Here is a 27397-nt window from a genome sequence, read left to right as displayed (position 1 = left end):
CCAGATCTTCTTCTTCTTCCTTTTTTTTTTTAAGATTTTATTTATTTATTTGACAGAGATCACAAGTAGGCAGAGAGAGGGAGAAGCAGGCTCCCTGCTGAGCAGAGAGGCGGATGTGGGGCTCCGGTCCCAGGACGCTGAGATCATGACGCAGGCCGAAGGCAGAGGCTTAACCCTCTGAGCCACCCAAGCACCCCTAATCTAGATCTTCCTAAACCCTCTCCTCAAACTATTCCAATCTTCCCTCCCCTTCTCAGGCTTTTCTCATTCTACCTCTGCCCACCAGGTGGGCTAAAAAGAGGCATCCTGAGTTTGGAGGGTCTTCATCCATCCCTCCATCCAGTCAGTCAGTCATCCATCCCAAAACAAAACAAAACAAAACACCTGAAGATTTGAAAAGACTTTGGGAATACAGTGTTGGGCAAGACAGAACATTCTAGTGGCAAACAATTGCCACAATCCTAAAACACCTTAGAGTGATATGCCCATTGCAATAAAACAGTGCAGTGTGTTGGGGGGGGGGGGGGGGGCTGCTTTAAAATAGCTTTGGAGGAAGGTTTCTCAGAGGAAGGGGTATTTAAACCCAGATCTGAATGAGAAAGAGGAGCCAGGCAGTTTGGGTGGCTCCAGGATCCCTCCTTGGGGAGCCTCTGTGCCTCTTACCCAAATCTCACAAAACTAGTTTAATAAAGGAGGGTCTTTGGTGTCTATAGGAATACAAACCCACCCCCATTTCATTTGCTATATGTTTTAAGGTATTTAATATGAAATATTTCATAAATATATACCAATTGAAGAAAAACATGTGGTTATCACCCCGTTTAATAAAGTATTACCAATGTAGTTGGGGCGCCTCGGTGGCTCAGTGGGTTAAAGCCTCTGCCTTTGGCTCCGGTCATGATCCCAGGGTCCTGCTCGGCGGGAAGCCTGCTTCTCTTCCTCTCTCTCTCTGCCTGCTTCTCTGCCTACCTGTGATAACGGTCTGTTAAATAAATAAATAAACAAAAATCTTAAAAAAAAACATGTAGTTGAAGCCTTTCCATTCTCTTCTCTAATCTCCTTCCCCTCCCTGTCCCACAGAGGTAACCACTGTTCTAAATGTAGTCATCGTCATTTTCCTATACGTTTTTAAGTTTCTGTTTATTTCTATGTTTTACTCAGCAAAATATTGTACTCGTTCTTTTAAAACTTTATACCAGTGCAGTAGCTAACATTTATGAAGGGCGGACACTGTTCTAGGTATTTTACTTGTATTACTTCCCTAAATCCTCACAATACCTCTGTGTTTAAGTCCTATTATGAGCCCCAATGTACAGGTGAGAAAACTGAAAAGTGGCACAATTTGCCCAGGATCAAATGGCTTTCAAGTGGTGGTAGCAGGATATGGACCCAAGCAAGGGGACCCCAGCTACACAAGAGATCACTTGTGTATAAAGCTTACCATTCCATTGCATACGATTTGTATTCATTCGTAAATTGCCTTCTTTGCTCAATTTTGTTTTTTAAGATATTTATCCAAGTTAACACTCATAATTCTGGTTCAGTAATTTTAACTGGGTATGCTTTGAGTATGGAAATATGATTAGTTCCTCAGATACTAATGACAATATTTTCCTGCTCTTTACTTTATGATCACAGTACTACTGTAATTTGAACAAGTCTCCCTGTTCTACCTGCTCTTTACATTGGGAAAAATTCTACATCTTCAAGATTCAAATAACATTTCTTCCCTAAACCCAGGCAAAACTAATTTCTCCCTCTTCCAAGATCTAATCACATTGGCCACAGAATTAGGATTAGAATATATATGGCTCTCTCTGTTCTCTCATAAGACTGAACTTCTGGATGGCAGCACCTTTATGACCCTTGGATTGATTCCCTTACTTACTATGGTAGTACATAATTGCTAATGCTTCTAGTTCTCAAAGAAAATACAAATGTATTAGGGGTAAGGAGTGGGATGCAGAATCACAATCAGTTTGGAGACCAGGTAGACACTTGACTCATGTTTCATTGGCCTTTGCCATCTCTTGCAAGGTTCTATGGTTGAAGTGTTTACAAGGAAAATAGATGCTCTTGTAGATTCCCTTTAATGTGCAACAATACACCAATCTGCATCGATCTGGACCTCAAATATCTGCTTTTTGTGAAGGTGACTATCTCCAATAAACTAGGATAATTACACAAAATCCTACCATATCTCAGCTGCTATTATGGGCTGGAATGATTCTGTAATACGGCCGTAGCGCTAACCCCACTGCCTCGGAATGTGATCATCTGTGGAGACAGAGCCTTTAAAGAGGCTGTCAGTTGAAATGAGACTGTAAGGGTGGGCCCCACTCCAATCGGACCTGTGTTCTTATAAGAAGAGGGAATTTGGACACACAAAGAGATCCTCGGGCTGTGCCGCACAGAGGAAAGACATTTGCAAGCCAAGAGAGCGGCCTCAGAAGACATCAAACCTACCAACACAGTGATCTCAGGGTTTCAACCTTCTTAACTATGAGAAAATAAATTTCTGTTGTTTAAGCCACCCAGTCTTTGGTAATTGTGGTGGTGGCTGTAGGAAACCAGTAGAGCTACTCTTTGGCCACTTGTCTTGGATGTATCTGAGGCTCCCTCCTGGAGATTATATTTCTGTGGGTTTCACCCCTGTCCTCTCAGTAAAAAAGAAGCTTGACAAAATTGCCTTGAATCACTAAGGGTTACCTACCCCCTCTTCTCTCTGCAGTAAAGGTATAGGCCCCTTGAATTCACTGGCAGTCTTCCTGGGATGGGCAGTTGATCCTTTTTTGGAACTGGTATGTATGTCACATCCTTTTGTGGTTGGGAAGTTTAAGATGTGCCAAACACATCGAGGGAATCCCCATAGCTCCAAGGAGAGAAAGCAACAAAGGGTCTGTGTGCTTGGAGTGGTGGACCTGCAGAACAAACCCTAGCCTTCTGAAGAGTAAGAGTTCATCAGGTGAATCAGGGAGAGCATTTCCTCCTCTCCCTTGTACTCAGAGCAGTACAAGGATCTGTGATCTGTGCCGGAGGAACCATCACAGGTCCTGTCTGGTAGCCAGATGCTGTAGGCTGTCTTCCAGAGTGATCTGTGAGGCCATGAGAGTCACAACCAGAACAGAGTGCCCAGAACGACTTCACACTCTCCCTGGATTTGTTTGCTGGTCCAGAGTAAGCCCCTGGAGTCTGGGACAATTGGAAAGAAACCCTTACGAAATACCAAATTCAAGGGGTACCTGGGTAGCTCATTTGGTTAAACATCTGACTCTTGATTTCAGCTCAGGACATGATCTCAGATCAGGCTCCATGTTCACCGTGGAGACTGCTTGAGATTCTCTCTCCCTCTCCCTCTGCCCCTCCCTGCTCTCTTGTACTCTGCTTCCCTCTCTTTCTAAAATAAATAAAATCTGGGGTGCCTGGGTGGTTCAGTGGGTTAAAGCCTCTGCCTTTGGCTCAGGTCATGATCTCAGGGTCCTGGGATCAAGCCCTGCATCGGGCTCTCTGCTCAGCAGGGAGCCTGCTTCTACCTCACTCTCTGCCTGCCTCTCTGCCTACTTGTGATCTCTGTCAAATAAATAAATAAAATCTTAAAAAAAAATAAAATAAAATCTAAAATAAATAAATAAAATCTTAAAAAAAGAAGCCTAAATTCACTGGTAACAAGGCACGTGGGTGCTTTAGAATTTATTATGAAAGATAACAATATGAACATAATTGCTTATTGAGTTTGTGACCGTTTATACTGACTTCACCTAGGAAACACCCTACTTTGTTCAATATGGGTTTTTTGTATTTAAAGAAGATGTTTTACTAAATTGAAGCCTTTCTGGAAGGCAGTTGGCAGTATCTATCAAAATGAAGAAGTGCATCCTCAGCAATTATTTTTAGGGATATGAGGTAACGAAAGTATGAATTGTATAATAAAATGCAATATATGGAATACCTGAGTGGCTCAGTCGTTGAGCATCTGCTTTCGGCTCAGGTCAAGATCCCAGGGTTCTGGGATGGAGCCCTGCATCGGGCTCCCCACTTGGGGGGGGGACTTGCTTCTCCCTCCCTCACTCCCCCTGCTTGTGTTCCCTCTCTTGCTGTCTCACTCTCTGTCAAATAAATAAGTAAAATATTTTTTTAAATGCAAATATATTAAAAAATGCAAATATACATATTTGGAAATGTATATTTATAAATATGTATAAATGTATATATTTAATGCATAAGTGTATTAAATGTACTAGTATAAGGTCCATAACTGTAAAAATATCATAGAACAATACTGAGAAATATTCTGATGCTAATAACAATGGTTTTCTTTAGGTGGTAAGACCAGGTATTTTCCCTCCTCCTTTTACTTCCACTTTACAATTTGAAAAATACTGTATTTATTGCTTGCAGTAGTTCAAATCTTAAAAAATCTCTGAAAATAGGGATGCATCCTACAATTATGACTGAAAGTGGTTTTTTTTTCTTTCTTAATGGTATATAAAATGACAAGCTAGTCACTGATAGCTTTTCTAGATTTTATGAACAACAGTAAACAGAAAAAAATGAGAAAACATGTTAAATCTGATGAAGTTTTAGAATATAGGTGAAGTTCAGTGGGGTGGAGTCTGGAGTGGACGACCAAGAAAGAATTCTTGAGACATCTTTGGTGCAAAGTGGTGGTTTATTAAAGCACCAGGACAAGACCCGTGGGCAGAAAGAGGGGCTGCCATGGGGTTGTGAGGGGTGGCAGGTTATATAGATGGGGTTGGGGGAGGTAAGGAAAAAGGGAAGTTTCAAAAGAATTTTCATATGCTAAAGAGGACCTACAAGATGCCTTGTCATTGTCAAGGTTTTTCCTTCTAGCAAGGTATTAACATTAAGATTGGTGGGAGATACCTAAAGAATGTCACATATGTCCCACCCAGGAGTGGCGGTGGGGGAAGGCTGCAGGGTGTCAGCTTTTGCTTTGTCCTCAGTCAGCCTTCTGTTCCCTCATCAAAATCCATAGGCCCCAGATCTCCTGAACTTTCCACTTTACCAAGGTCATTTGCTAAATTTTACAGAGACATATTTAGCTCAAAATACAGAATTTTCTGTGGTATTGGGGCTTGGGGAATGATTTTCCATTAAATTAAATTAAATCAGCAGGAATATAGGATCAGGAAAACGTGACTTCCCTTACACAGAGCGTAAACATTTGTAGAAGTGGACCGTGTGCTATGGGCCAGACGCTGGGGAGATGGACATGTAAGATAACCATATCAGAATTCTTGCCCGTGACCCCCTTACCATCAGGTGAGAAAACAGAAAAGGGGAGAGGAAAGGCTTGACCGATCTATTTGCTCCTGGGTTTCAGACCTAGAGATCCAAACTTGAGGAAGAGAAAAAGGAGAAAATCTCAAAGGCAGGGGGCACCTGGGTGGCTCAGGGGGTTAAGCCTCTGCCCTTCGGCTCAGGTCATGATCTCAGGGTTCTGGATCGAGCCCCGCATCGGGCTCTCTTGCTCCGCGGGGAGCCTGCTTCCCTCCTCTCTCTCTGCCTGCCTCTCTGCCTGCTTGTGATCTCTCTCTCTGTGTATCCAATAGATAAATAAAAACTTAAAAAAAAAAATCTCAAAGGCAGGAGAGCATGACAGCATCTTCAGTGTACTGCTTCTCCTTGCTCCGAGTTGGGTTGCTCCTGCTGTGCCTCCTGAGGTCCCTGGTACAGGCCAGGAAGCCTCTTTTCTCTGTGAGTGAGTTAACGAGTGGCCCCACGTGGCCAGGGCCCACAGATGCCACTTTTAGGCAGAATGCAGAAAGTAAATGAGATTGGAGATGATGAACAGATAATAAAGGATTTGAGTTAAGTGGTGGTGGGTGTAGGGAGGGAGGGACAATGAAGGCTGTGGCCAGGCTCAGGATACCAGGCAGGGGTGGAGAAGTTATCTACAGGAAGGTGGAAGAAGAAAGGAATTGACACCTCCCTCCCTTCGATTTCACTCCTGGTGCTGTCAGACCTGCCAGACAGGTTCACAGAGTTAAAGGAAAAGGACTAGAGAAGGTGGAGAAAGGGAGGTATTCTTAACCTTTAGCAATAAAGCTGCACTGTCCTAGATGGAAGGAGCTGGGGTGTGGAAACAGATGAGCCTGAGTTCAAATCTCAGCTCTGCCCATCTTGGCTTGGTGAAAATTCATTCATGTTGCCCACCTTCTGTGTGCTCATTCCTCAGTGACCAAATGGAGCTAATCATATTTTCTTCTGTGCCTCTTCCAATGTGCCTCTTCCAGATTTTTTTGAATCAAGAAAAATCTTTTTTATTTTATATTTTTTAAAGTAATCTTTAAAAAAAAAAAATCTTTTACACCCAATACGGACTCAAAACTCACAACCCTGAAATCTCGAGTGGCATGCTCATTCACTGAGCCAGCCAGGTGCCCCTCGAGAAGAATTTTTTTTTTTTTTTAAGATTTTATTTATTTATTTGACAGACAGAGATCACAAGTAGGCAGAGAGGCAGGCAGAGAGAGAGAGAGAGAGGAGGAAGCAGGCTCCCCGCCAAGCAGAGAGCCCGACTCCGGGCTCGATCCCAGGACCCTGGGATCATGACCTGAGCTGAAGGCAGAGGCTTTAAACCCACTGAGCCACCCAGGTGCCCCAAGAAGAATCTTTATATTATTATAGATACAGGGGTCCCCAAGAGAAGTCCCAGATTCAATGATTTCTTTGGGGGGACCCACAGGATTCAGCACATAGCTGTGCTCATGGCTAGCCTTTATCAGGAAAGGGAAAAGGCTCATGGGAGTGATAGCCAAAGGAAAGTAGGTCCCAAGCTTCCAAGAGTCCTCTCCGTGGAGTCACACAGGACACGTTTCATTCCTCCAGCAACAAGCTGTGACAACGCAAGCAAAATATCATGGACGAGCGAAGCCTCTTAGAGACAGGTTTTTATTGGGGGGCAGTCGTGTGGCAACATGTGCCTAGCACGTACACAAATTCCAGTCTTTCCAAAGGAAACAGGTAGTCGGCATTAAACACCATTGTCGGTGCAAGCAGTCTAGATAGTCACTCTAATCAATTCCAAGAATGGCGGGCGTACTTCTGAAATCCAAGTTCACGAATAACAGCCAAGGGCCTACCTTATCGGTAGGCTTTTTTTTTTAAATTTATTTATTATTATTTTTTAATTTTTTTTATTTTTTATAACTATTATTTTTAAGCCCAGGGGTACAGTCTGTGAATTGCCAGGTTTACACACTTCACAGCACTCACCATAGCACATACCCTCCCCAATGTCCATAACCCCACCCCCTTCTCACAACCCCCCTCCCCCCAGCAACCTTCAGTTTGTTTTGTGAGATTAAGAGTCACTTATGGTTTGTCTCCCTCCCAATCCCATCTTGTTTCATTTTCGGTAGGCTTTTCTTTTTTTTTTTTTTTAAAGATTTTATTTATTTATTTGACAGAGAGAGATCACAAGCGGGCAGAGAGGCAGGCAGAGAGAGAGGAGGAAGCAGGCTCCCCGCTGAGCAGAAAGCCCGACGCGGGGCTTGAACCCAGGACCCTGAGATCATGACCCAAGCCGAAGGCAGCGGCTTAACCCACTGAGCCACCCAGGCGCCCCTCGGTAGGCTTTTCTAATGATAGCTGGTTGAGGCCTGCTTGGTCTCTTTCACACAGCCTGCTTGTTCTCTGGTTCCCAAGAAAAGAGTAAGCAGATATTGGCACTGATAAGGATATGAAAAATGCCCAGACTGTCTGGACATGTAGATAAGGGGCCTCAGCACCTTCTACAGATGTTCTAATTCCCAAGTCCTATGAGCCCTGGCTCTTCTTTTCATCATTTTTCCTTAATCATATTTAATCAAATATTAGGTATGTGTCAGTCAGGAGAGCATTGGGATGTCAACTCTTTTTTTTTTTTTTTTTTAAGATTTTATTTATTTATTTGACAGACATAGATCACAAGTAGGCAGAGAGGCAGGCAGAGAGAGAGGAGGAAGCAGGCTCCCCGCGGAGCAGAGAGCCCAATGTGGGGCTTGATCCCAGGACCCTGAGATCATGACCTGAGCCGAAGGCAGAGGCTTTAACCCACTGAGCCACCCAGGCGCCCCAGGGATGTCAACTCTTTTAAGGGATTCCAGGCTTGCTTGGGGCCCAAGAAGTCCCTTCTGAAAGGGGCTTTAGTCAAATGCCTAGACACTCTGTCCTGATGATTAACTGGCTTCCTGTCTGTGTGAGCTTTCCAGAAGATTCCCAATGGAAAGTCATCCTTCCTGTGTTCTCCACAGTATCAGGGTGCTGATGTTGGAACCTGAGTAGATCCCAGGCCCAAAGAAGCCCGGCTTTCAAGCTGTGTTGTATTAAAAGAAACAGATCAGTAAGAAAATGTAATTGAGATAAATTCTGACCTGTATTTGGATTTTTCAAAGAATATGAAAGATGATAGAATTCATTACCTACAGTGTCTTAAAATCCCTTTCCCCTCACATTTTATAAATAGACATTTTCTTTTTCTTTTATCACTTTTAATTTTTCAAACTTTTGGAAGCCAAAATTCTTTTTAGAGTAGTTTTAGATTTACAGAAAAGTTGCAAAGATAGAGAGTTACCACATACCCTTCGATAAGTTTCTTCTTTTAGTAACATCTTACATCAATATGGTACATTTGTCACAAATAATGAACCAATACTGATACATTAGTATCTAAAGTCCATGTTTTTTCCTTAGTTTTTGCCTAATGTCCTTGTTCTGTCCCAGGATCCTATTCAGGATAACATATTTAGTCAAAATGTTTCCTTTGGCTCCTCTTGCCTGTGACAGTTTCTCAGACTTTCCTAGTTTTTTGATGACCTTGACAGTTTTCAGGAGTTCTGGCCAGAACTTTTCGAAGACCATCTTTCAGTTAGGATTTGTCTGATGTTTTTTCTCATGATTGGTCATGTGTTTTGGGGAGGAAGACCATAGAAGTGCTGCTGTCATCACATCAGATCGAGGCTGCACTGAGGTATAAACCTTGGTCATCCCACTGAGGCAATATTTGTCAGGTTTCTCTCCCACAAAGCTACTCTTCCCCGTTTCTTTTTTCTAAGATTTTATTTATTTATTTGACAGAGAGAGAGATTACAAGTAGGCAGAGAGGCAGGCAGAGAGAGAGAGAGGAAAGCAGGCTCCCTGCTGAGCAGAGAGCCTGATGCAGGGCTGGATCCCAGGACCCTGGGACCCCAGCCCCAGCTGAAGGCAGAGGCTTTAACCCACTCAGCCACCCAGGCGCCCCTTTTCTTTTCTTTTCTTTTTTTTTTTTTTAAGATTTTATTTATTTATTTGAAAGCGATCACAAGTAGGCAGAGGCAGGCAGAGAGAGAGAGAGAGGGAAGCAGGCTCCCTGCTGAGCAGAGAGCCCGATGTGGGGCTCGATCTCAGGACCCTGAGATCATGACCTGAGCCGAAGGCAGAGGCTTAACCCACTGAGCCACCCCGGTGCCCCATCTTTTCTTTTTTTAAAAGATTTATTTAGGGTGCCTAGGTGGCTCAGTCATTAAGTGTCTGCCTTCCGCTCAGGTCATGGTTCCAGGGTTCTGGGATTGAGCCCTGAGTCGGGCTCCCTGCCCAGCAGGGAGCCTGCTTCTCCCTCTCTCTGTGTCTGCTGTTCCCCTTGCTTGTGCTCATGCTCTCTCTGCCAAATAAATAAATAAAATCTTTTTTTTTTTTAAGATTTTATTTATTTATTTGACAGACAGAGAGAGATCACAGTAGGCAGAGAGGCAGGCAGAGAGAGAGAGGAGGAAGCAGGCTCCCCACTGAGCAGGGAGCCCGATGCGGGGCTCGATCCCAGAACCCTGGGATCATGACCTGAGCCGAAGGCAGAGGCTTAACCCACTGAGCCACCCAGGCGCCCCATAAATAAATAAAATCTTTAAAAAAATAAAAATAGGGGTGCCTGGGTGGCTCAGTGGGTTAAGCCGCTGCCTTCGGCTCAGGTCATGATCTCAGGGTCCTGGGATCGAGCCCCGCATCAGGCTCCCTGCTGAGCAGAGAGCCTGCTTCTCCCTCTCTCTGCCTACCTCTCTGCCTACTTGTGATCTCTCTCTCTGTCAAATAAATAAATAAAATCTTAAAAAAAGAAAAAAGAATTTGACTCCACTCATGTTTCATTCTTCTTTCTCTAGAAATTAGTATGGGGAAACCTGTCTCTGTATTAGTTTTCTTTTGCTGTGTAACAAATTACTACAAACTTAGTGACTTAAAACAACACCCATTTATCAGCTCACAGCTCTATAGACCAGAAGTCCCAGCATGGCACAACGAGGTCTCTGCTCAGGCTGTTGCCAGGATGAAGTCTGGGTGATGGCAAGGGTTTGTTCCTTCCTGGAGGCTCTGCAGAAGAATTTCCCTTTATATTCATCCAAGTTGTTGATGGAATTCAGCTCCTTGCAGTTGCGGACTGAGGCTTCTGTGCACTAGCTGGGTTTTGCCTGTAGGCTGCCCTCAGCTCCTAGAAGTCGTCCACATTTCCTTGCTATGCAGCTCTTTCCATTTAACCTTTCATGTTTTGAATTTCTTACTTCCTCTGCCTCAGGGTTTATAGGGCTTATGTAATTGGCTAGATCCACTCAGATATTCTCTTCTTAAAGTCAACTAGATAAATAATATAACCTAATCAGAGAAGTAACACCCCATCATGTTTGTGGTCTCAGGTAATATACAAGGCGTGTACAATCAGGGAGTAGAAATCTTGTGGACACCTTGGAATCCTGCTGACCACAGTCTCCATTCCTTTATTTATTCACACATCACATATTTACAGAGTTGACCCATGCCCAGCATAGTTCTGGGAGTTGGAGCTACAGTGCTTAACACGATGAACTTGGTTGCTTAAAGCTTACCATTTAGTGTGGTGCGGTGGGGAGGGAAACCAAGGAAACAATGAACACTATCCATGAGTGATAAACGCTCCACTGAGAATTAAACTAAGGTAGTCTCAAGCTTTAGACCGTGTGATCAGGAAGGGACTCTCCGAGGAGGTGCCATTTTAGTTGCTTCGTGAGAATATAACACAATGAAAAGGTCCATGTGATTGTCTAGTACCCACAAGCCCAAGATGAAAGCCCACACCCTGCGGTTCCAGGGTTCCTTCTAATCATAGTTCACACATTTAACAGAGAAGCCCATTTTCAAACCACACCCTAAGCTACTCTGCACGGTGTCTTACTCATTCTGCTCTTGGCCCTTGATGGATTGTGTGGCTTTGAGCAGAGTCTCCTAAATTTCCAAGCAGGAGCTAGGCTGTGTGGCCTGACAATGGCATGTGTGACTATGTATGCCAATTCCCACAAACATGCTTCTCTTCTTCCCCTCAGACTTGTCCTGGAGTCCGGCAGGATATTAATGGGTGAAGTCTCCTGAATGTAAGATGCTTTTCTCCCAATAAATAACAAATGCTCCCGGGATACGTTCCTGCTAAGAATATACTCCATTGAATCTGCATTCCAATTTCCTGCTTTAAATTTGCACAACCTAGGGGTGACTGGGTGGTTCAGTTGGTTAAGTGTCTGCCTTTGGCTCAGGTCATGATCTCAGGGTCCTGGGATTGAGCCTCCTTTCGGGCTCCCTGCTCGGCAGGGAGTCTGCTTCTCCCCTCCCTCTGCCATTCCCCACTGCTTGTGGACTCTTCCTCTCTCCCTCTCTCTAACAAATAAATAAAATCTTGAAAAAAAAAATTTGCACAACCTAAATGTTCAGTAAGAACTGCCTGACCCAGGCACTGTGCACCCCACATCTGCTTTTGGAACACTACTGTTGAAAAGATTTCCAACCCTCATTGGACACTTTCATGGTTAAGAATGCAAGAGTGTAAGGTTTTGGACTTTCTTTATCATCAGGCAGTTGGAACCATGAGGGTGCTCTGAAGTATACACTGAGCAAATACTTCCTGGCTATTGACCATGTGCCAGGCACTGTCTACACACAAGGATGAAATGTCCCCAGTCAGTACCTTCAAGGGACTTCCAGTGTCATGGAGGGGACTAACATGCAGATGGGCAATTATAATACAGAAAGCTTGCTTTAACCCATGAAGTCATTTTTTTAGCAAATATTATTGAGGGGCACCTGGGTGGCTCATTTGCTTAAATGACTGCCTTCGGCTCAGGTCATGATCTTAGGTTCATGGGATCAAGCCCCATATTGGGCTCTCTGCTCAGCGAGGAGTCTGCTTCTCCCTTCCCTCTGCTTTTCCCTCTCCCTCTGCTGCTCCCCCTGCTTGTGCTCTCTCACTCATGTTCTCTCTCTCTCTCTCTCAAAAAAAAATGAATAAAATCTTATAAAAAGATCCAAATATTTGTTGAGTGCTTACTCTGTGCCAGGCAGTTACAGATGCTAGACAGACAGCAGTTGAACAAAACAGAAGTCAATCCCTGCCTTCATCAATCTTACATTCTAGAGGGGTGGATCATGAAATATATCAATGAGATGGAGATAACTAAATAAATGCTGTGGAGGAAAATCAAGAAAAGGGTGCTTGGAAGTATGGAAGGAAGGGAGGTTGTTACAACTTTAAGAGGAAAGGAAAGACAGCCCTGAAAAGGTGACACTGGCCTGGCATGGCAGGAAGGGTGAGGAGAAGGAGATCTGTAGGATCTTGTGGGCCACTGTAAGGACTTTGACTTTGCCTGCCTGAGCTGGGCAGCCACAAGGGGACCTTGATTAGGGGACTGACATAATCACCTACCTTTTATTTTAAAAGATCCCCCTGCTTGCTATGGTGGAGGGTAACAAGAAGGGGGCCGAAGAGAAACAGAAAGACAAGTGAATAGGTTATTACATAGTCTGGGTGAGACAGTGATAGCTGTGGAGGTGGTAGAAATGGGATTGGCTGATGGATCAATCGGATGTGGGCCTGTGGCAGAAAAAGTAGAGTTAAGGATGATGTCTCCAATATTTTTGGTTCGAACAACTGGAAGAAGGGGATTGCCATTATTTACATGGGGAAGATAATGGGAGGAGTTGGTGGGAGGCCAGAGAGACCAGGAGTCTGGTTTGGGGCAGGTTGGGTATATGTTGTATGTCAAACTTTTTTTTTTTTTTTTAAAGATTTTATTTATTTATTTGACAGACAGAGATCACAAGCAGGCAGAGAGGCAGGCAGAGAGACAGGAGGAAGCAGGCTCCCTGCTGAGCAGAGAGCCTGATGCGGACTCGAGCCGAAGGCAGCGGCTCAACCCACTGAGCCACCCAGGCACCCCCCCCCCCTTTTTTTTTTTAAAGATTTTATTTATTTGACAGAGATCACAAGTAGGCAGAGAGGCAGGCAGAGAAAGAGGAGGAAGCAGGCTCCCTGCTGAGCAGAGAGCCTGATGCGGGGCTCGATCCCAAAACCCTGAGATCATGACCGGAGCCGAAGGCAGAGGCTTAACCCTCTGAGCCACCCAGGAGCCCCATGTATGTCAAACTCTTAATGGAGGTATCATTTAGTCACTGGGGTGTGAGCCTGGCTTTCAGGAGAGACGTAGAGCACTGGTGATGTAGTTTTGTAACTTCTAAGCACAGGGATGATATCTAAAGCCATGAGCTAGAACCAAGAGATGGATGCAGTTAGAGGATGGCAGACATCCAGGGGCTGAGCCCTGGGGCTTTCCAACCTCAGAGGTCAGAGAGATGAGGAGATGGCAGTTCGAAGAGACAGAGGAGTCAAAGAGGTAGGAGGAAAATCAGGAAAAGGGGATCTTGGAAGCCAAGTGAAGACAGCGTTTCAGGGAGGCTGGAGTGAACAGCCTGCAGTGTGAGAGGAGATGGAATCCAAGGCACCAGTACCAAAGGCTGGCTTTAGAGGAGCACAGACCGAAGGGTACCAGGAGAGAGGCAGCTTCGAGTATAGGAACAGGGGTGGGTCAATGGCAGAGTGCAGAGGCACTTTCTCGTTTAACTGCTCCACTGTTTGCCGCGCTATAGAAAATGAAGCCAATGGCTGAGGGGAGAGGACTGGAGAGAGGAAAATGTATGGCACAGTCACTAGGGAGAATGGGGACATAGCCTCGAGAAGCAGAGCAGTAGGATGGCTGAAGAGCAGCACGGGGCCTGCTGCAGCTTGTGGTCATGAATTTAAAGTGGGACTTGTTGACACAGTTGTATATTTTTCCCCAGTCATACTGGGCCGAGGGCAAGGAGCAGAAGGATGCTTGGATTGGCTAGGGTTGGGGCCAAATAAAGGGAAAGCAGAGCAAGGAAAGAACTAAATGATGGAATCCGAGTTGGGTGCGGGGTTAACAGAGGACATGAGGGATGGGGAGCAGCGGTGAGTAACAGAAGTAGGATTGATGACCGGATTGCAGGTTCATCAGGCAGCAGGATTGGTGGGGGTTGTGGTGTACTGGAATGAACGAGAATGTGAGATGCCTGAAATCAAGATCTGGAAACTGAGAGAGCAGTGTGACAAGGTGTAGTGCAGGGGTCAGCAAACAGGGCCTAGGGGCTCAAGTGGGCCCACTGCCTGTGTTTACACAGCCTGGAGCTAAGAACAGTCCTTATGGGGTGCCTGGGTGGCTCCATAGTGAAGCGTCTGCCTTCAGCTCAGGTCATGATCCTGGGGTCCTGGGATTGAGCCCCACATTGGCTCCTTGTTCTGCGGGAAGCTTGCTGCTTCTTCTCCCACTGCCTCCTCTGGCTGTGTCTCTGTCAAATACATAAAATCTTTTTTTTTTTAAAGAATAAGAACAGTCTTCACTATTTTTTAGTCATTACATTCAAATTTTAAAAAAATTTTTAATTTCAGTATAGTTAACATATATTATTACATTAGTTTCAGTTATAGAATAGAGTGATTCACCAATTCTATATATTGCTCAGTGCTCATCAAGATAGCTTTTACAGTTTTTTAAAATATTTTATTTACTCATTTGAGAGAGAGAGACCCCAAGCTGGGTTGGCATGGGGGCAGAGGGAGAGGGAGAAGCAGACTCCCCACCAAGCAAGAAGCCTGATGCAGGACTTGATTTCAGAACCTGATCATGACCTGAGCCAAAGGTAGACATTTAACTGACTGAGCCACCCAGATGCCCTAGTTTTTACAGTTTTAAATGTAATATACACACATATATACAAGGACTATTCTTCTTCTTCTTCTTCTTTTTTAAGATTTTATTTATGTATTTGACAGAGATCACAAGCAGGCAGAGAGAGAGGAGGAAACAGGCTCCCTGCTGAGCAGAGAGCCCGATATGGGGCTCGATCCCAGGACCCTGGGATCATGACCTGAGCTGAAGGCAGAGGCTTTAATCCACTGAGCCACCCAGGCGCCCCAAGGACTATTATTCTTTCAGCAAGAACAGTTGCTTCAAGAATTGAAGATACAGCCTCCTGGCCTGCAAAACCTATAATATTTACCACTTAGTCCTTTACAGAACAAGTTTCCTCTTTCTTAGTCTAGACTCTAGGGTATCAGCATGTGTGTGAATGAGTGAGGTAAGGTAGAGGACACAATTGTGAAGGCCAGGTGGCCAGGATACTGGCAGGATCATCCACATGGGTATAGAAACCACTAATAATTATGACAATCATGTTGGTGACAGAGAGTTAGAAGAGTCAAGGAATGAGGGGTTGTGACCTGCAGATCCGCAGATGCCTATAGAGGACTGTCACATAGGGGAATCACGTGTGGTCTAGTCTAATGGCATGAAGTTCAATATTCACAGTTCAAGGGAGGAGAGAGAATGTTCTAGAAATAGCTAGAGGGAAGAGCTAGTTAGTCACTGATCCAGGCACCAGTGGTTTGAGGGAGGACTAGAGCCACCAGTTGCTGGGGCAGCAGAGTGTCCAGAGATGGCCTGGTTACTCACGTTAATGGTGGCCTGAGCAGCCTCCCACTGGCTGAAAGGCTCTACAGAGGAAGTCTTTTTTTTTTTTTTAAAGATTTTATTTATTTATTTGACAGACAGAGATCACAAGTAGGCAGAGAAGCAGGCAGAGAGAGAGGAGGAAGCAGTCTCCCTGCTGAGCAGAGAGCCTGATACGGGGCTCAATCCCAAGACCCTGGGATCATGACCTGAGCTGAAGGCAGAGGCTTTAACCCACTGAGCTACCCAGGTGCCCCCAGAGGAAGTCTTTGAGCTGAGGCTTAAAGTATTCATAGGGGTTGATCAGGTAACAATGGGTGGGATAGGAAGAAGAGAAGGGATATACACGTGTAGGAAAGCATGATCTATTTGAATACTGACCTCAGAAAGTTACAAATGAACTTCGGTACAGCTGGACATTTAATACCAGGGCAATTAGGAGTTTTGAGTGAAGAACATTGTTTCTTCTTTGGTATTTGCATGCTGGGGCTCAAGTAGATTGAGAGCCCCATGTAGATAGGTAGATATTCTACAAATAAAAGAAGACACACATTGAACTTTGGCACTTGTTACTTCCCCACAGGTATAGCAGAAATTTTTATATAAATCTTTTTATGGGGATTCATTCATTCATCTCTCCAGCATTTTTTGAGAGTATCTCATCTGCCAGGCATTGGACATGTAGTGTGAAGAATACAAAAGCTTCCACTCTGGAGCTTATAGTCTGCAAGTAATTACATTGATGTCTGATCAGTGCTAAGATGGGATGATATTGGTGTTCTGTGCTTTGGAATCCAAACTAATCTGGGGGCTCAGTAAGAATCCTGGAGGAAGTGACAAGTAATGTGGAGAAATAGGTTGTTGTTGAGAACAAGGAATGGGTGGTGGTGGTAGATGTCCCAAGGGAAGGGATGGCCCTCTTGGGTTTTCAGTTTAAGATACTGAAAGACATTGAGTGTGGTGACAGATGGACCAGGAAAGACAATGGGGACCTGGACTGGAGTGGTGTCTCCATCTTCAAGAAGCTTCTGGCAACTGTTTGAAGTCTTTCTTCTCTCTAGGCTGCCAAGTCCAAGAAGGCAGGAACCAAGTCTGTCCTGTTCACTGCTTTGCACCTGTCTATCAGGCACTTAATTCTGGTACCGGGTATGTGGTGGGTACTTGATAATGGTTTGTTGAAGGAATGTGTAATGGTCAACCACGGTCTAACACTCTGAAACTGTTTAGTTTCAGTGTAAATACCTTCATTCCAGCATTCTTGTAAACAAAATGACGAATGAGAAAGCATTTTGTAAACTATAAAATATGATACTTGGTTTAAAGCTGTATCATGTTGCAAATATGTACAATGTAGTATTCTTTTGTGCTCCCAACAAGTTTTTTTTTTCTTTTTTCAGAATCTTATTTGCTCTACTCAAAACCTCCAAACACTGTATTAGAGAAATTATCTAGTTATGTGTAGTACAAAAGTAGCTTGTAAATCTTTTTTTTTTTTTTTTTCTTTTTTAGAGAGAGAGAGAGATCACAAGTAGGCCAAGAGGCAGGCAGAAGCAGAGGGAGAAGCAGGTTCCCTGCCGAGCAAGGAGCCCGATATGGGACTCGATCCCAGGACGCTGGAATCATGACCTGAGCCGAAGGCAGCCGCCCAACCAACTGAGCCACCCAGGCGTCCCCAAAAGTAGCTTGTTTAGGGAAACACCTTCACTAGCCTGATCGTTTCCCTTTACTACTTCCTAAAGTGGTTTCCAGCATATTCAGGTTACTTGCTTTCTACAAAGTGAGCATTAATCAACAAGTAATTATGCTTTAATTCTGGTTCAGAATAGATCCTATCTCGCTCCTCATTGTGTACTCATCCATATTCACCAGTGATACATCAACTCCTGGAAAACAGGCTATTAGCTGGTACTTAATACCTACTGGCTGAATTAAAAAAAATTTTTTTTAAAAGACTTTATTTATTTATTTATTTGTCTGAGGGAAAGTGAGACCACAAGCAGGTGGGAGTGGCAGGCAGAGGGAGAAGCAGGCTCCCCGCTGGGCAGGGAGCCCCATGCATGCAGGATGCTATCCCAGGACCCTGGGATCATGACCTGAGCTGAAGGCAAACGCTTAACCAGCCAAGCCACCCAGGCATCCCCTCCTATTGGCTGAATTTAATAAAATTTATTCTGGAAGTTGAGACTATTCACAAATACAGTACTAGACACTAATTGTACTTAATGCACTTAAATGATCATTGGTTATTATATTACCAAATGTTTTATCTACTTTAACTTGAGAGAAAAGAATGAAGATGCAGAAACATTGAATTTCAGTTTTTGCTCCAAATTTTCTAGTGTTTGTCTTGTTTTAAGTCTACCACATAATGAGTAATAATCAATGATATTATTTTACCATCTTCTTCAAGATATGAGAATGAAAAGGTAAGAATATTGGAAAGCTTTTTCTGGTATTTAGGTCAGGTTTCCTTTTATTTTATTCTGTTACGTTTCTCTACGGCCTACCAAATAGTTTTCTATCTAGAGCATTTAAAAGCTGTATTTGCTCTTATGTTTAGCTCTTTAATTTTGACTTAATTACTGCATATACAAACGAGTCTCTTGATCCTTCCCCATAAAACAGTTCCTATAGCTTCTTAGTACTTGTTATTCAACTCTGTCTGGTTCTTAATTTTGGGGAAGTAAATTTAGACATTTGGAGTGGCCCAAGAATTTTGGAGGAAGAACTCTCTGAAGTTAATTTTTAAATAACCTTTTTAGAATCTGTGATGTATCTTTGATCTTTTCTGCATTTCCCAAGTTTTCTTTCTTTATAGGGATAAATTTACTTAAATAGAAAAACCTCTTTGCTGAGGCAGAAACAATGAGGGGAAAATGCTTTTTGTGTGTATGTGCTGTGGATTCCTTGTTCCCCTGTTACAGTACTGTCATTCATTTGCATAGTTCATGCATTATTACAAAATGTGTAATAAATTTGGAACAATTTATTCCACTGCTGCTTTCTGAATTTTTCTTTTTCTTTTTTCTAAATTTTATTTACCCATTTGACAGAGAGATCACAAGTAGGCAGAGAGGCAGGGAGAGAGGGGGAAGCAGGCCCCTCGCTGAGCAGAGAGCCCGATGCGGGGCTTGATTCCAGGACCTTGAGATCATGACCTGGGCTGAAGGCGGAGGTTAAACCAACCCACTGAGCCACCCAGACGCCCCTGAATTTTTCTTCTGAACTCATCTTAATTTCATACTTAGGGCTTGAGTTATTAGATTGTTTATTTTTTTTAAGATTTTTTTTTTATTTTTATTTATTTTATTTTTTTTTTTTAAAGATTTTATTTATTTGACAGAGAGAAATCACAAGTAGGCAGAGAGGCAGGTGGAGAGAGAGGAGGAAGCAGGCTCCCTGCTGAGCAGAAAGCCCGATGTGGGGCTCGAACCCAGGACCTGGGATCATGACCTGAGCCACCCAGGCGCCCCAGATTTTTTTTTTTTTAAATTTGACAGAGAGAGAGAGAGATCACAAGTAGACAGAGAGGAGGAAGCAGGTTCCCTGCTGAGCAGAGAGCCCGATGCGGGCCTCGATCCCAGGACCCTGAGATCATGACCTGAGCGGAAGGCAGAGGCTTTAACCCACTGAGCCACCCAGGCGCCCTTAGATTCAGTTTAAATGGCTTTCAAGTTCTAGTTGTACTAGTTAATGACCGAGCATTAAAACTGTAGATCAAGGGGCGCCTGGGTGGCTCAGTGGGTTAAAGCCTCTGCTTTCAGCTCAGGTCATGATCTCAGGGTCCTGGGATCGAGCCCCACATCGGGCTCTCTGCTCAGCAGGGAGCCTGCTTCCTCCTCTCTCTCTGCCTGCCTCTCTGTCTACTTGTGATCTCTGTCTGTCAAATAAATAAATAAAATCTTAAAAAAAAAAAAAACCCTGTAGATCAATAATAAAAGACTGTATGTAGCAAGGGGCCTAAGAAATTGATTCCCTGCAGCTAACACTGGTTTTTCTTACGTTTCTTTGCGGTGTGTGCTGAATGTCAAGGCTAGAACACTCCCATGTATCTTCAAACATTATGCAAAGTCTGTTCTGATACAGAACTTCTGTCCTCTTGCCGGATTACTGTTTCCAGTCTGTCCCCGTCTTTCAGGTCTCAGCTCAAAACTCACCTTCTCTGAGTGCTCCCATCCTCCGGACAACTTTTGTGTCAGCAACTTTTTAATTTTACCGATATAAAATAAGGTTGCTAATGTAATTACCGCGTCCCTCCTTCCTCTGCTAGTCCGTCAAGGGACAGGTCACTGCTATTAACCAGCGGTGAGCAGCGCTGGCCTAGCGATGGTTGCTCAGCGCATGTCCGATAAACGAATATATTCGGCATTTTCATTCAGCGGCGACAGATCATTCCTTGGGCGAATGGGACCTGACTGTAACTTTGCGTGACTCCGCACAAAGCGCGTCCAAAAGTCTGTGCACACGCCTTCTTTCTCGCCAGTCAGAGACTCTGACACAAGTATCACCTTTCTCACCCCCATTCTCCCTCAAGGAGAAAAGAGCCTGAGAACCTTGTCCCATAGCTTTTCCCCGACGAGGCGGGAGGGGGAAGCGGCGCTCAAGTAGGACGGGGGCAGCCGCCACGTCAGCCGGCGCGCGCGAGAGGAGCGCGCCTGCGCGCGGAGGACCTCTCCCCCCCACCCCTACATCCGGGGCCTGGGCGGTGGCGGCGCCGCCGTGCGGGGGTCACGTGGCTCCTTCCTTTCCGTCTCTGGCCGGCTGGGCGCGGGCGACTGCTGGCGAGGCGCGTGGAACCTCACGCTGGTTCCCCTTCGTCTCCTCTCCCGGCCCGGGCCACTAAGGAGTTCGCTGACGCCGGGTGAGCGGAGCCTGCCGCCAAGATGCCGGCCTATTTTCAGAGGCCGGAAAATGCCCTCAAACGCGCCAACGGTGAGTAGGGTAGGGGATCGGGGCGCGCCGGGCTGGGTCGGCCCGAGGCCTCGGAGGTCGAGGATCCCTGGCCTGCTTCTCGCTGCTCCGCTGCCCGGCTGAGGCCGGAGAGGTGGTCGATGCGACCTGCCCGCCGCCGTCCGGGTCGTGGGTGGGCATGGTTTCCTTCTCACTCCGACCGACCGGAGCCGGTGGGAGGTGCGGAGCTGGGAACCGTCGCTTTGGGGGCCCTTCCTTCCCCCCGCCCCCTCCTGGTGGGTCTCGGGGGCCGCGGTCCGGGAGACAGGTTTCCGGGACCCGAGTTCCTTACCCTCCTTGTCCGCCTCCGCCCGGAGGCCCAGGTCGCCGGGCTTTCGGTTGCTTAGGCCCCGCGCCCCCAGCCGCCATCTGGGAGTGCCGGGGAGGAAGAAACATGGCTCCCTCCCGGGGACAATGCACGCGAGAACCTCGACTCCACCTCCTGCGGGCGCGGGGAGCCGGGCAGTCCCACCTCCGGCCCTCCTGCAGACACCTCCGCCCCCCAAATCCAGCGCCGGTCTTTGCTGGGTCAGGGTCCACTTACCCTTTTTCCGTCACTGTATCTCCGCTTCGGGGGCTCTGACCCATTTAACCTGTTACCTGTTTTTTCTGGCATTGATTATTGGCAGCCCCAAAGTCCATTCCTGATCACATGAAGTTGGAACAGAGTTAATACTGTAAGAGAGGGACTTGAAGTTCTCGCTTAAAAATAACGAAATTGAGGCCTAGAGAGAATGTTTACCCAAGGTCACTCGGAGTTAGTTGTCGAGCCAGGAGACTAGAACCGAGGTCTCTAGACTTTCAGATCAGGCGTTTTTTCGCCACAGCGCTACTGCCTGCAATTTTTATTTCTAGGTGTACTTAAGCCACGGGCCCTTTTCAGGAAAACTTGTGCGTGTGCTGGTGTATTCAAGAGGCATTTATTACGTTGGCATTTTTGGGGTGCAAATGTATTATGCATTGCTCTGGTTTTTAAAAACTTTATCGTTTAGAGTTTTTTAAGCCCAGCAATTTCTAAGTGTGTAGGGCGTTCATGGCTCTTATTTTCACCCTTTCTTTACCCAAACAGATTTTGGGTCTTATCCGCGTTGTAGGTGGATATACCGCGCCTATTACAGTTTTATGTTTATGGAGCTTATTTTGTTAGCATGTTTGAAAATTCCTCTTATGAAAAGTTCAATTTCAGTCAATACATAAAATTAATACTGCTGATAACTTGACAGGACTGAAGGTGTGTTTGTCCCATCGTTATTTTAAAAGTAACAATTTGGGGGGTTGGTAAGAGTGTGGGATATAATTCCACATTCTTGGGAATAGAGTACAGTAATTGTTTTAAAAATCAGTTAAAACCACAACTTAGATCTGATGACTACTCATTTTAACCAGTGATCTAATAGAACAGGCAAGAATTAAGAATGTTAATTTCTTTTTTTTTTTTTTTTTTTTTGCTTTTGTAAGATTTTATTTATGTAAGAGAAAGACTATGCAGGAAGGGGGGGTGGGGAGGATCAGAGGGAGAGGGAGGAGCAGACTCCCCGCTGGGCAGGGAGTCGGAATGCCAGGACCCCAGGATCATGACCTGAGCTGTAGGCAGACACCCAGCCACTGAGCTACCCAGGCGGCCAAGGATGTTAATTTCTAGAAAAGCAAATAGATTGAAATGGAAATTTATCACTATAAAATGAACTGTAGCAAAGTTAGAATTTTTTTCTATGTTTAAAAATTTAGAATTATATTATGGTATACAGAATGACTGGGATTCAGTTACTGTTCGAATTGCTCTTGTAGATCTGTTTCACAGTCATTTGGTTTACCGACAGGAGTTTTTCCTATGCTAATAGTCTGAAGCACTGTAGTCTTGATGGCCTAAATAATTACACATTCGTTGTGTTCAGGCCTTGTTTCTTTCATTACTCCTCCCTTCTGAATCTTCATATGAGCTTAGTATTTTAGTAATTTTTTTTAATTAGAAGGGTTCTCCAATGTGTAGCAAATCTTAAATGCTTTTACATGTTTTCTAAGTTGAAATAGATTTGATTCATGAAGGAACGTTGAGGAAAGCATCTGAAATTAAAGTAGGCAAGATGAGCAAGAAGATGAAGGGACACGTTGGGGGGGGACTTTAATTTTATGTAGGTTTTTATAAGGCTGTACTGTCTCCTTGCTGCAGTCTTTTTAAAAGGTAGGTTGGATGTTTCTGTAGTAGAGGCCTTAACTTTCAAATAGGACCTTCTGCACCTTTGATGTTGTGAATGAGAGCTGCTGTCTTAAAGTGTTAAAGTGAGCGGAATGTGGATGGCACATGGCACTGCTTACAAAACTTAACAAAAGTAGGATTATAAAAGCACATTTCATTTGATGGAGAAAATCTCATTTTATGTATGGGTTTTATCTGTAACATTTGTGGCCTCAAACACATTCAGAACTAATCCGTTTTATTTTAATAAAATGTGAATAAGTTTAGAATAGTTCAGGTTACTCTGAGTTTGTAATTCAGAACAGTATTTTTGGAAATGATCATAGTAATCATTTGGGAAGGTGAGAACTTGGCCTAGCAGTTACAGGCAAGAAATTCATGCACCGGAATCATTTGGAGAAAGCCCCTTTTCCAGATTATGTTGTCAGTAGTATGGAATTAGTTGCTTCTGATCTTGTAACAGCCTTTTAGTTTAGATTCTACCAGTGATTTATAAAGTTGTCATTAAACCCACAAATTGTGTAACGTTGTAGCTTGTCCACGGGTTCTGTAGCACACATCAACTAGTAATATTGAAGGGCTGACCTAAACTTTATCTTCTAGGATAGATACAGTTTGTCCTTGTGTCTGAAAGGTAAGATCAGAATGCCTATCCTCCGAGTATTAGTTCATAATTCCAGATTTTAATCTTTATTTCAAGAATATGAGGGAAGCGAACATTTTAAAAAACACTGCAATAGATCCTTTAATGTGTGGTATTTCTTTCTAGCCTCAAACACTTTCTTTTTCCTTACTAGATAATTAAGAGGAACTAAATTCTCCCAGTATGTAAATTAGGGTAAAGACTGGAACTCACCCCTCATGGATTATCATGATATCTGTTCCCATTCCATTTTTTTCCTTTAACAACATCCTTGCTTGGTATCCATGTTTGCTTTTTTTCTTGGTGTTGGTGGAGGTGTCCTAAAAAATACTTTTTTAGTACATTTGCTTTGGTTTCTTTAAACCTGTTGTTTCAGAGTTTGAAAGTGGAACTTGGAATCATAAATTTTGATTGGCTGTTTAGGAAGTGAAGATTACTTTTAGGGATGCCTGGGTGGCTCAGTTGGTTAAGCGTTTGCCTTCTGCTTGGGTCATGATCCTGGAGTCCTGGGATCCAGTCCTACATCCGGCTCCTTGCTTGGAGGGGAGCCTACTTCTCCCTCTGTCTGCCATTCCCTCTGCTTGTGCTCATGCTCCCTCTTTCTCCGACAAATTAATAAATAAAATCTTAAAAAAACGAAAATTAGTTTTGCTTCTGTCCCTAAACAAGATTTCCAGTTTTTTAGAGTGACATTAAAAAATCACACTCCCCTATTTAAAAATAAGAGATTGGGTAGGGGAATTATTTTTAGACAGTTTATTATTTTGTCATCACCAGGCTGCGGCCAGCTCTCAACTTTAACTCTTTGTGCCTGTTCTGTGTTACAGGCATTTTGACAAGTGTTTATATAGAATACTAAAAGATCTAAATCCTCAGTGTAAGACTGGGAATTGGATACAATAGATTGTTTTGGTGCTGCTGCTGTGGTATTTATAATGTGAATGATAAATTTAACTAAAAACATTTACTTCCAAATTTTTGGCTGATAGAAACCTTTTCTGTTAAATAGTTGTTAAAAACACCTGAGGTACTGTTGGATTTTACAAAATAACCTTGCATAGGTATGCTTCAGGAAGAAGATAGGTAGGTCCTCCCCTTAGACCAGGAAAGGCTTATTATTCTAACAAGGTATCTAGTTGTATTACATTTTTGTTTCCTCTTAGAGAGTTGTTTTTTGTTTTGGGTTGTTTTTTTGTTTGTTTGTTTGTTTTTTGTAATAAAATGGACTCAAATGAAAATGTACTTTTCGCCATATTGCCAGGATTAATGTTGACATTGACTTGAATTATTGTAGAAGGGTTTGTTTTCATTTGCATATGAAGAATATGATTTGAGGGGCGTCTGGGTGGCTCAGTGGGTTAAGCCTCTGCCTTCACCTTGGGTCATGATCTCAGTCCTGGGCTTGAGGCCTGCATCATGCTCTCTGCTCAGCAGGGAGCCTACTTCCCCCCCCTCTCTCTGCCTGGGGCTCTGCCTACTTGTGATCTCTCTCTCTGTCAAGTAAGTAAATGAAATCTTTAAAAAAAATATGATTTGGTATAATATGGGGTGACATGTGTTACTGTGTAAAGATACTTATTTCTGTGTATTTTGTGATTTATCTCATTGCAAACTTAATATACCAGAGTTGGAGTTTTGTTTGTAGTTGTCCTGCTGGAAGGAATGTTCAGAAGCAACATTCCTGAAAGATGGGATAGTTGGGAGAAGAAATAATAGAGAATTACTGAATCTGTAGATCTAGTAAAACTCCCAGCTAAGGGACATTTCTGCCGGTTGTCTTCCTAGCACAGTTACATGGTTTATAATGTTGTATGGTGTTAACTCTTGAAAATAATTCTTTGTTAAAGATTTTTTCCTTACAAGGAAAAGAATGATTTTTTTTTAAAGATTTTTTTTTTTTTTAATAGATCACAAGTAGTCAGAGAGGCAGGCAGAGAGCCCGATGTGGGGCTTGATCCGAGGACCCTGAGATGATGACCTGAACAGAAAGCAGAGGCTTAACCCACTGAGCCCCCCAGGACCCCCGATTTTTTTTTTTTTTTTTAAGATTTTATTTATTTGACAGAGCAGGAGAGCACAGAATGGGGAGTGGCAGAGGGAGAAGCTGGCTTCCCGCTGAGCAGGGAGCCCTAGGTGGGGGGCTAGATCCCAGGACTCTGGGATCATGACCTGAGCTGAAGGCAGTCGCTTAACAAACTGAGCCACCCAGGTGCCCCGAAAAGAATGATTTTTTAACAGTGGAAATGTAGTGTTTAAGACCTTTTTTAAAAATGGTGTAAACTAGTGTTTTGGTTCCCCAAATTACTTTCCAAATGTTGGTGGAAAGATTTTTTTTGTGTGCAATTTGGCAGTTACTGATTTTTAAGCTGGACATAAGGAGATGACTTAGGTTCGATTGCTCCCTGCCATCCATTTACTGAGTTTTGTGCATAGGAAAATAAAAGATGAGAAAAAAAAATAGGCTAAATTTTAACCTTTGTCAGAAATAATGTGTTGGAGGGCGCCTGGGTGGCCCAGTCGGTTAAGTGGCTGCCGTTGGCTCAGGAGTGATCCCAGGGTCCTGGGATCAAGTTCCACATCAAGCTCCCTGCTTGGGGGAGAGCCTCCTTCTCCCTTTCCTTCTGCCTGCTGCTCTGCCTACTTGTGCTCTCTGTTTCTCTGTCAATAAATAAAATCTTTAAAAAAAAAAAAATGTGATGGAGGAGTCTTTGCTTTGACTGAATTTCAAAATGAGCAGTATACATAAAACCTGAAATGGGAACTGGATTTTGAAATATTGCCATATGCAGGATGCCTTCAGGTTTAGGTGGTACTAAATTCATAAGTATATATATATTTTTTGCTATGCATTCTGAAATTTTTTGTCTTAAAAATAAACTTTATTTTTTAATAAACTTTTAAAAAAAGATTTTATTTAATTATTTCAGAGAGAGAGAGAGAGAAGCTCTCTCCTGGCTGAGCAGAGAGCCTGATAAGGGGCTCTATCCCAGGACCCTGGGATCATGACCTGAACCAAAGGCCAGCACCCAACTAAGTGAGCCACCCAGGCACCCCTATTTTTTAAAATAAACTTAATTCTAGAAGTTCAAGACTTATTATTACAAAAATAGTACAGAGTGTTTCCATATAAACCAAGCCTATTGATATTGTATATCATTTTGTTATATTTGTTACAAGTAATGAGCCAGTGCTGATACATTGTTAATGAAAGCCTATACTTCGTTCACATTTCTCTAGCTTTTCCTTGTGTCCTTTTTTGAATTCCAGGATCACTTCTAGGATACCATATTACATTTAATTGTCAGATCTCCTTAGACACCTCCCCTTGTTATTACAGTTCCTTAGATTTTCCTTGTTGATAACCTTGATAAGTTTTGAGGAGTACTGGTCAAGTATTTTGTGGAATGTCCCCCTACTTTGGGGTTTGTCTTAATATTTTTTTTTTCATGTTTACACTGGAAAAATAAGTGGAGAGCTATTCCGTAGATTTGAAGACTAAATGTTGTTAAATTGTCAATTCTTCCAAATTTGATATGTAGATTCAAAATCAAATAAAAAATGTGAATGAAAATTCCAGTGAGCTAATTTATAGATATTAACAAACTAATTCTGAGTTTATATGGAAAGGTAAAAGACTTAGTAGGCCCAATAATACTGAAGAACAAAGTTGGAGTACTCACTACTTGGTTTGAAGACTATAGTAATCCCGATGGTGAGGTATTAGCAAAAGACTAAAAACGTTGGAATAGAGTGATCAGAATAGAGAACCTAAAAGTAGGCCCACATAAACAGTCAGTTGATCTTAAAGGG

At 43.6% G+C, this 27397-nt stretch overlaps 1 protein-coding gene and 1 long non-coding RNA gene across 2 annotated transcripts in view; one reads left to right on the top strand and one right to left on the bottom strand.

The window, feature by feature from the left end:
• Positions 1 to 8085: 8085 nt before the first annotated feature.
• Positions 8086 to 21527, bottom strand: LOC125084436 (uncharacterized). The gene is made up of 3 exons (XR_007122617.1): positions 21040 to 21527; positions 16179 to 16326; positions 8086 to 8964 (listed from the first exon to the last, which is right to left on the bottom strand). It is a non-coding gene; the product is annotated as an uncharacterized LOC125084436 (long non-coding RNA).
• The window catches only part of EIF3A (eukaryotic translation initiation factor 3 subunit A), a 38997-nt gene continuing 32106 nt past the window's right edge, over positions 20507 to 27397 (top strand). Inside the window, exon 1 of the mRNA XM_047701676.1 lies at positions 20507 to 20729. Coding sequence (XP_047557632.1) covers positions 20681 to 20729 — 49 coding nt within the window. The 5' untranslated portion in view covers positions 20507 to 20680. The remainder of the gene's footprint in view (positions 20730 to 27397) is intronic.

This window comes from Lutra lutra, chromosome 14, assembly GCF_902655055.1.
Source record: "Lutra lutra chromosome 14, mLutLut1.2, whole genome shotgun sequence".
NCBI lineage: Eukaryota > Metazoa > Chordata > Mammalia > Carnivora > Mustelidae > Lutra > Lutra lutra.
Note: the sequence above shows the minus strand (reverse complement) of the source record. Positions and strands in the feature narration are given on the sequence as shown.